Below are 10,807 nucleotides of genomic sequence, written 5' to 3'. Positions count from 1 at the left end.
ATTGATTTATCGATTCATCGATTTATTGATCTATGGATTTATTGACTTATGGATTTATGGATTTATCGATTTATGGATCTATTGATTTATTGATTTACGGATTTATTGATTTATCTATTCATCGATTTATGGATTTATTGATTTATGGATATATTGATTTATTGATTTATGGATTTATCGATTAATCGATTTATTGATTTATCGATTTATGGATCTATTGATTTATTGATTTACGGATTTATTGATTTATCTATTCATCGATTTATCGATTTATTGATTTATTGATTTATGGATTTATTTATTCATCGATTCATTGTATATGGATTAATTGATTTATCGATTTATGGATTTATTGATTTATGGATCTATTGATTTATGGATTTATTTATTCATCGATTCATTGACTTACGGATTTATCGATTCATCGATTTATCGATTTATGGATATATTGATTTATTGATTTATGGATTAATCGATTTATCGATTTATGGATTTATCTTGTCATCGATTTATCGATTTATTGATTTATTTATTTATTGATTCATCGATTTATTGATTTATGGATCTATTGATTTACGGATTTATTGATTTATCGATTCATCGATTTATGGATTTATTGATCTACGGATTTATTGATTTATGGATCTATTGATTTATCGATTAATCGATTTATTGATTTATGGATTTATCTTTTCATCGATTTATTGATTTATGGATCTATTGACTTATGGATTTATTAATTCATTGATTTATGGATTTATTGATTTATGGATCTATTGATTTATTGATTTATGGATTTATCGATACATCGATTCATTGATTTATTGATTCATCGATTTATTGATTTATGGATCTATTGATTTACGGATTTATTGATTTATCCATTCATCGATTTATGGATTTATTGATCTATGGATTTATTGATTTATGGATCTATTGATTTATGGATTTATGGATTTATTGATTTATGGATCTATTGATTTATTGATTTATGGATTTATTGATTTATGGATTTATCGATACATCGATTCATTGATTTATTGATTCATCGATTTATAGATTTATGGATCTATTGATTTACGGATTTATTGATTTATCCATTCATCGATTTATGGATTTATTGATTTATGGATCTATTGATTTATGGATTTATCGATTTATTGATTTATCGATTAAACGATTTATTGATTTATGGATTTATCTTTTCATCGATTTATCTATTTATTGATTTATCGAATTACTGATTTATTGATTTACTGATTTATCGATTTATTGATTTACTGATTTATCGATTTATTGATTTATGGATTTATCGATTCATCGATTTATTGATTCATCGATTTATTCATTTATAGATCTATTGATTTACGGATTTATTGATTTATCGATTCATCGATTTATGGATTTATTGATCTATTGATTTATTGATTTATGAATTTATCTTTTCATCGATTTATGGATTTATTGATTTATGGATCTATTGACTTATGGATTTATTAATTCATTGATTTATGGATTTATTGATTTATGGATCTATTGATTTATTGATTTATGGATTTATGGATTTATCGATACATCGATTCATTGATTTATTGATTTATGGATCTATTGATTTACGGATTTATTGATTTATCGATTCATCGATTTATGGATTTATTGATCTATGGATTTATTGATTTATGGATCTATTGATTTATTGACTTATGGATTTATTTATTCATCGATTCATTGACTTACGGATTTATCGATTCATCGATTTATTGATTTATGGATATATTGATTTATGGATATATTGATTTATTAATTTATGGATTTATCGATTAATCGATTTATTGATTTATCGATTTATTGATTTATGGATTATCGATTTATGGATCTATTGATTTATGGATTTATTCATTCATCGATTCATTGACTTACGGACTTATCGATTCATCGATTTATTGATTTATCGATTCATCGATTTATGGATTTATTGATTTATGGATCTATTGATTTATGGATTTATCAATTAATCGATTTATGGATTTATCGATTCATCGATTCATTGATTTATTGATTCATCGATTTATTGTTTGATGGATCTATTGATTTACGGATTTATTGATTTATCGATTCATCGATTTATTGATCTATGGATTTATTGACTTATGGATTTATGGCTTTATCGATTTATGGATCTATTGATTTATTGATTTACGGATTTATTGATTTATCTATTCATCGATTATGGATTTATTGATTTATGGATATATTGATTTATTGATTTATGGATTTATGGATTTATCGATTAATCGATTTATTGATTTATTGATTTATCGATTTATGGATCTATTGATTTATTGATTTACGGATTTATTGTTTATCTATTCATCGATTTATGGATTTATTGATTTATGGATCTTTTGATTTATTGATTTATGGATTTATTTATTCATCGATTCATTGATATATGGATTAATTGATTTATCGATTTATGGATCTATTGATTTATGGATTAGTTCATTCATCGATTCATTGACTTACGGACTTATCGATTCATCGATTTATTGATTTATCGATTCATCGATTTATGGATTTATTGATTTATGGATCTATTGATTTATGGATTTATCGATTAAACGATTTATTGATTTATGGATTTATCGATTCATCGATATATGGATTTATGGATTTATCGATTCATCGATATATGGATTTATGGATTTATCGATTTATGGATTTATTGATTTATGGATCTATTGATTTATGGATTTATCGATTCATTGATTTATGGATTTATTGAATTATGGATTTATGGATCTATTGATTTATGGATTTATCGATTCATCGATTTATTGATTTATCGATTCATTGATTTATTGATTCATCGATTTATTGATTTATCGATTTATAGATTTACCGAGTCATCGATTTATTGATTTATGGTTTTATTGATTATGGATTTATGAATTTATTGATTTATCGATTTATGGATTTATTGATTTATCGATTTATGGTTTTATTGATTTATGGATTTATGATTTTATTGATTTATGGTTTTATTGATTTATGGATTTATTGATTTATCGATTTATTAATTTATCGATTTATTGATTTATCGATTTATGGATTTACCGATTCATCGATTTATTGATTTATTATCGATTTATGGATTTATAAATTTATTGATTTATGGACTTATTGATTTATCGATTTATTGATTTATCGATTCATCGATTTATGGATTTATCGATTTATGGTTTTATTGATTTATCGATTTATGGTTCTATTGATTTATGGATTTATGGATTCATCGACATATTGATTTATCCATTTATGATTTTTTTGATTTATCGATTTATGGTTTTAATGATTTATTGATTTATCTATTTATTGATATATGGATTTATCGATTTATTAATTTTTCGATTTATTGATTTATCGATTTATGGATTTACCGATTCATCGATTTATTGATTATGGATTTATAAATTTATTGATATATTGATTTATCGATTCATCGATTTATGGATTTATTGATTTATGGATATATCGATTTATTGATTTTTGGATATATCGATTTATTGATTTATGGTTTTACCGATTCATCGATTTATTGATTTATGGATTTATTAATTATGGATTTATGAATTTATTGATTTATGGATTTATTGATTTATCGATTCATCAATTCATCGATTTATGAATTTAACGATTTATTGATTTATTGATTTATGGATTTATCGATTAATTGATTTATTGATTTTTTCTATTTATTTTAATACAGTTCGGACCACCCTGTATACAGACTTGTTATACACTTTTTTGATAAAGTTTTAAAATCGCATTTATTTATATGTATAGAAATAGAAATAAAACTACTCATTTAGATGTAATTTACTTAATAAGCTTTATTAAAACAGGTAGAAGTTCAATTTCATTAAATATTTTTATTCTATTTTCTTACATTCCAGCGTAAAATATAGATTGTCGTCACGAAGTAGACTACCGTAAGATCTACCGTTGAAATAAACATCTTTAAAATATATTTTTTTGATCAAATCAAAGCCTAAACGTTTAGTAATTTGTTGAGTTTTAAAGGTAGTGAGAATTGAAGTTACAATTTGAGGAATTGGTTCAAGTGGCAAAGAGGATTCCTCCAAAGATATCTTCACATTTTGTCCCTGAAAAGTATTAAAAAAAGTTTAAAAAACTATTCATATTATAGCAACATTAGATTTAATTAGATTTAGGAGTATTTTAATACTGATAATGACTAACACAATCTGAAAAATATGCGAAAGAATTATTTCGATGTGTATAAAATCTTCTACTAAGGGCACGGCATTATACAATAATCATTGGCGTAACTACAGGGGAGCACGGGGGGCCTAGTCGGCCCCCCCCCATCAGGTACTGCTGGGCACCCCCCAGAGAAATACTGAATCATGACTCTTGACTACGTATTAATTTTTATTTGCTTGTGATGCAGTAAAAATGACGTTTTCTAGTTTTGTTTAGTTAATATTATTTTGTTGTGTTCAAAAAATGTGTTAAATTTTATTTTTTTTAGAAAATTTGTAGGTATTTAAGTAATCTACGGGAACACTATTTGATAACCAAGTCTATGAAATTTATGATGAGAAATTCATATAAACGTTTTATTTAAAAAATGTGTTTTTTAAAATTATTTTTCATTTTTAAAAAAACAAAAGCCCTAGGCCCCCCCTGGGCTAAACCCCAGGATAAATTGCTAGTTACGCTAATGACAATAATTGTTTTATATGCCGCGCTAACGGCTAGATATAAATACTAGTATATCACCTTGTAGTATACCTACTAAAGCTCCGTTCTCAGAACTGCGACTGTCGCCAGCGACACGACAAAAGAACCAATCAGATTTGTACAAAATTCAAACAGCTGTCAATTTTAAATTTAGTACAGCTCCCATTGGTTGTTTGAAATGTCAAACGTAGTCAAACTGTGTCGCCCGCGACACGACGTCGTTCTGAGGAAGGGGCTTTAAAGCCGGGCTCAAACGACTCGTGTACTCGGCAAGTACGCCAGTATTTGCGTACTTGGCAAGTATACCATCATTGTAAACTACTTTGGCAAGCTTGGCGCTCAAGGCGGACTGTGACGATTCGTGTACTTTTACAAACATTTGTTATTGGGATATACTTGCCATGTTGGGCGAGTGGTTTCCTTGTGCAATTATACGTCACTCGTCGCGCCACGTGAGCGCCGAGCCTGTTGCAAAAAATGTTGTTTACAAAGATTGTATACTTGCTATACCGATAAGTACGCAAATATTGGTGTACTTGCCAAGTACACGAGTCGCCAGTTGACGCATTAAGGTTAATTCTCACTATACCTTCCGTTTCCATTCCATATATCCATATCCGTTCCGTATTTTTTATTGTATTGACGCTATACTTTAACTTCCGTTGCGTATCAGTTCCATACTTTTTATTGTACAATTTATATAATTACAAAAGTTTTGTTATAAAAAGTTGTATCTTTTGAAAAAGGTAATAGATTTAATTAAGAGGTGAAAGAATAAATAAATATCAGCAAAATGTTAGCAGAGCTAGTTCAAATGTAAGAACTTGACAACGCTGTTTCCGATACGCTTCACTCCTCCTAATCCAAAAAAATGTATGAAATGCTAGGATATGAAACGGAAGGGAAACGGAACGGATAGTGTGCATTGTCCTATTCATTTACATAATATAATATTTATTGTAAATGGAAGGTAGCTGATATGGATGGTATAGTGAGAATCAACTGTTAGCATGAGTATGGGGCTTTACGTAAACTTACTTTATAAAGCAGACTGGCCAAATCTAATGTAATTTTGAACAGCGTTGTGCCGATACCTCTTCCTCCGTATTCGGGTTGGACCCCCAAAAACACCGACTCTAGTAAGCAGTCTGCGTTGTAGGGAGTGAAAGGGTCCAGAAGTCCTTCCATTTCAGTTAGAAAATCGAGAATTGCTATTGTTTCAGCGTGTTGTGCACGTTTCGCATAATCAGCGTAGAATTCAGTACACGAAGTATCTTTATGCTAAAATTAAAAAAAAAAATGTTAAAAATCTTAAGCTTCGTACAGACCTTAATGTTGCACCGAACAAAACAAACGGAATGGCAAATGAAGACGAAAAATTTACGAACCATATGTTTGCATTCCCAGTAATGTTTCAAATATGGATGATGCAGAAGCACATATATGTTATGTACATTATATATACATTATGCTTTAACTTCCAAAAAAAGGCGAGAAAATCAAGAGGATGGGAAAAAACACATTTATACACTATACACCCAATGAAATGCGGAACATTTTAGCAATTTTAGCTAGCCACAGTAATGGGTGTTTTTGGTACAATCTAATTAAATCAAAATATTTTGATTTCCCTCAGTCTATTTTTACACACAAAAACGGTCAGCTGCTGTGTTCCCTGAAAGCGCACATTCTATGAAATCTTCGTAAATCTGCAGATAAAACGGCGTTTCAGTGACAATTAAATTGCGAAAGCTTCCCTTAAATTGAGCTTCTTCATATCTCTTAAGGCGGCGAATGACTTGATCCGAGCGTTGTAATGTAACGCTTTGTAACACGAGCGTTCGCTAGTTAAGAAATAGTCGCCGAACCAAGCGACAAGACTGTTGATTTTTTAGCGAATCAATATTGCCCATTAATATTGTCATATTTGAATCTAAAAAGTAACATTATTGTTTTTTTCACGCTTCTTATAGCTATTACTTAATAAAAAGTTTAAAATACTGTTTCAAGTATTTTGAAATCAATAATTGTGCAATTAAGTTCCATGAACGTTACATTTTTTAATACTTTTTTTACTTCTTATTTACATTTTATAGCAAAAAAACATTCATGGCCCTCCTAAAAATGTTATAGGAAATTAAAAAACATTAAATCATTGTTTAAATAAAAGTATTATCGTGCTAGACGGTCGATTTACCTAGGCGCCTCGCTGCCGCCGCCGCCGCCCTTTGTTTTCGATCATACCAAGATCATACCCTGTGATCATACCTACTACTTGATAGGGATGGCAAAAAGACTAAATATATCGATATATTGTATCACAAGATATATCGAAAGGAAAATATCGATATATTTTGTATATCGATATAAATTACACAATTCTTTTATTTCAACTGTAAGCATGAAATACCGTATGATCTAAAGAAAACTGTCCAGTTGGCTTGAAAATGGATATCGATGACATTCCCCATATAATTTTTCGAACAAAATGACAGCGATCTCTATTTCATACCCATCGCTGATACCGTTTTTTTTTTCGATCATATTGTATTTTTGTTTACAGTGGGAAAAATAAAAAATGGTAGCACTAGGTAGCTAGTACTCAATCAATCAATCAATCAAAGTAAATTAGTGTTATTATAATATTCATTTAGAGTTTTAGCCAATGCATCCCTAAAGCAAAGTTTACCCTAAAGTGACTCCTGCGGTGGGATTCTGTAACTGTCTAAGAAAATATCTTGCTAGTGACTCACACATACTCAATTTTCTTATCGAAAATTTAGTAAAATGTAGCCAAAATGGCGCTCTTTAGAAGCGCCATTTTTTTAATTGTAGCAGATTATAAAGCAACTGTTTACTGGAACCTGACTGGAATGAATAGTATTTATATTAAACGTTTGTCAATAAAATCAAAAAATGAAATTTATATACAGATTGTTAACTGGACGGTTACTTATTGGGGAATAGAATGGCAAGATTGCCTACATTCCAAATGAGTACTAATGTGGTACTAAACTAAGCTGCCGACTCGTCCCGTCCCGTCGTCTCTCGACGAGCGGGTCGAGGTTGCCATATTTCAACCATAAAGCTCTTGCCGCGAGTAATAAACAAATTAACAACCTGTATACATAAACAATCCCAAGAAAAACCCTATAACTTATAGCCTTTCACCACTTATTTACGTGTGTTCTTCACTTCATTTATTTCCTTCTATTCAGTAGAAATCAAATAATGATCACAACCACACCAATAGATAACAAATATACCGCAGATGATATAATTTTTTTAGAGTATTAAAAATAATGCTGTTCCGATATATCGCAAAGAATATATCGATATATCGGAAGTAAAACATCGATGCAGATATATCGATATATTTCCATTAATATATCGATATGTCATTGCCATCCCTACTACTGGATCACTTTTATATTGGCTGTCGGCTGTCGCACTGTCGCCCTGTCGCGATCTCGACACCGTACGTCTGTACTCGACACCCGACACCGCAATCCGATATATCGCAAAAAATTATATCGATATATCGGAAGTAAAACATCGATGCAGTTATATCGATATACTTCCATTAATATATCGATATATCGTTGCCATCGCTACTACTGGGTCACTTTTATATTGACTGTCGCGCTGTCGCCCGTCGCCCTGTCGCGATCTCGACACCGTGTCGACACCATACATACGTCTGTGCGCGACACTCGACACCGCAAAATCGTGACACCGAAACAGCGATATCGCTTGAAGTAACGTAAATACCTTATGATAAGACGTATCTTAGTAGAAGTAAGTAGTTCGCATAATAAACAAGATTAATTTGTGTGTACCCTTAATGTTTAGCAAATGAATAATTTTGTTGGAATTTTAATTTAAAATATACACATTTTTTTAAAAAAGTTAGTGTTATTATAGTATCAGAGTTTTAACCAATGTTTCTTCAAAGTGTCTCCTATTAATTTCAAACATATCTAGTATAACCGAGATGCTTGGTTATCATTAAGAAATGTGTAATTTAACAACATGGGGGAGAGAAAGATGGCATTATTAAGTAGTTCGCATAATAGGATAAAGAAAGACATTTTTGCCAATTAAATAAGTTTGTTGGATAAAGTAAGTTAGTGTTATTATAATATTCATTTAGAGTTTTAGCCAATGCATCCCTAAAGCAAAGTTTACCCTAAAGTGACTCCTGCAGTGGGATTCTGTAACTGTCTAAGGAAATATCTTGCTAGTGACTCACACATACTCAATTTTCTTATCGAAAATATTTAGTCCATCAAATGACAACCTATAGGTATATCATATATAGTCATAGGAGTCATAGTCATAGCATATAGTTTATTTGTTTTGATATTGAAATTCTTGGTTATGGTCAGAATCTTAGACAACGTCAGAATCATTTTGTAAATGAAATTTACAATTTAAGGCGCGTGGTCATCGTGAAACAAGAAAAAGAAGAAATTTAAAATGTAGGACGGTGACAAAATATCGATATATTTTATAAAATTCATCGATATACTCATAAAATGTTGATACAAACCAAACCAAACCAAACCAAACCGAAAAAAAAAACGTCGTCCAGTTAGCTTGGAAATGACGATCGATGACATTCCTTATATAATCTTACATATAAATGACAGCAATCTTCATTTCAAAGTTACCGCTGCCGCCGTTTTTTTGTCAGTCATATTGTATATTGTTGTCGTCAGTCATATTGTTTATTGTCGATATTGTTTATTGTTGATAAATAAATACCGGAAAAAGAGAATGCCAAGTTAATTTAAAATTAATGATAAATGATATTTTATACGTAAAATTATATTGTGAATGTTATCGACCATTCTCAAGGTAATTTGCGCTCTTTTTATTTCGATTGCACATGTTCAAGAAATATCAATAAATCTATGAAAAAAATTGACGATATATGTACGTCCTAAAAATATCATAAATAAAATATCATAAATATACATCCTACAAAATATCATAAGAATAATGAGTCACTAGCAAGAAATTTCATATTACGAGCTTACAGAATCCCACCTCTGGTGTTTGGGCATGACAGATATCCTAATTAATTTCAGGTACTTACTAACAACATATTATCTAATGTAAGTGAGATGGGTGAACGTGGTTACCACTGAGAAATTTGTACCTAGTGTAACATAAACAATATGGAGGACAAACAGATGTCATTATTAAGTGGTTCAGATAATAACCAGGATAAAGAAAGAAATTTAAATATTTCAGAACTACAAAATGAAGAAAATCTCATTAAACAAATAAAATCGGACGATGTCAGTCAAAGCGTATCAGAAGAAAAAATCACAAAATCTAATGATATGAATCAAAAGGAGGAAGAGATTTCGCTGATAAATAATAACGATTTAACACAAAAGGGAAATGGAAAGTTAAAGAATTCTTCTATAACAAACGCAGAAAGATGTCGTAATTATAGGCAACGTATAAAAGCGTTAAAAAAGAAATCAGAAAATGAACAAAGTAAAATCTGTGTATCGAACGCAGAAAAATGTCGCACGTACAGACAACGCAAAAAAAATAATCAAATTAAATTATTAACTACTATTAGTAATAATACTACTAATAATGATGTATTTGAAGAATCCTCCATCCATACATTGTCGACGATATCGAGAAAAGAAAGCTCGACTACGGGCCATAGCATTACTCACAACTGAATCTTCGTTAGTAAAGGGTGATGGTAATAATTTTTTTGTTGAGGATGAGTGTTCCCCCAAAGCAGGATCTAGTTCTACTACTTCAAGCAATGGCGCTGCTCTTCTGGAAAGAGGATTATCGAATAGAGTAAGTTTAGTTACGTTAACAGCAACTAGGGTAAGCCCGTGTTTGAAAAAAAAATTGGTCAAATGCGAGTCGGACACTCGCGCACGAAGGGTTCATACCATTCATTATCTATACGACATTAGACTATATTATTATAATTTTCTTTTCCGTTTAGCTGAAATTTTGAATGCGCGTATCAGTAATTTAAAAAATGAAAAACCATTTA

At 30.0% G+C, this 10,807-nt stretch overlaps 1 protein-coding gene across 2 annotated transcripts; it reads right to left on the bottom strand.

Annotated features, from left to right (window-relative positions):
• Positions 1–3,867: 3,867 nt before the first annotated feature.
• On the bottom strand, positions 3,868–10,596 carry LOC115890628. 2 transcript variants are annotated; one of them, XM_030910909.1, is made up of 3 exons: positions 10,415–10,596; positions 5,806–6,048; positions 3,868–4,166 (listed from the first exon to the last, which is right to left on the bottom strand). In XM_030910909.1, exons 1-3 carry the CDS (start codon positions 10,460–10,462, stop codon positions 3,933–3,935), a joined length of 525 nt encoding a protein of 174 aa, XP_030766769.1. In that variant the 5' UTR covers positions 10,463–10,596; the 3' UTR covers positions 3,868–3,932. The 2 variants fall into 2 exon arrangements, with proteins under 2 accessions (XP_030766769.1, XP_030766770.1); XM_030910910.1 differs by lacking the exon at positions 10,415–10,596 and adding an exon at positions 6,156–6,260.
• Positions 10,597–10,807: the final 211 nt, after the last annotated feature.

This window comes from Sitophilus oryzae, unplaced genomic scaffold (assembly GCF_002938485.1).
Source record: "Sitophilus oryzae breed Bouriz unplaced genomic scaffold, Soryzae_2.0 scaffold_906_pilon_pilon, whole genome shotgun sequence".
Classification (NCBI taxonomy): Eukaryota; Metazoa; Arthropoda; class Insecta; order Coleoptera; family Curculionidae; genus Sitophilus; species Sitophilus oryzae.
The sequence above is the reverse complement of the archived record's forward strand: the minus strand, read 5'-3'. Positions and strand labels throughout refer to the sequence as shown.

What these genes read in the sequence shown, in the direction of transcription:
- LOC115890628 (XM_030910909.1), bottom strand. Translation starts at nt 10,462, where the DNA reads ATGCTATGGCCCGTAGTCGAGCTTTCTTTTCTCGATATCGTCGACAAT. An exon ending in TTCTCGATATCGTCGACAAT is followed by an intron (nt 6,049 to 10,414) that starts GTATGGATGGAG and finishes TTTTAATTTTAG; the next exon opens with CATAAAGATACTTCGTGTAC. An exon ending in TGGCCAGTCTGCTTTATAAA is followed by an intron (nt 4,167 to 5,805) that starts GTAAGTTTACGT and finishes AATACTTTTCAG; the next exon opens with GGACAAAATGTGAAGATATC.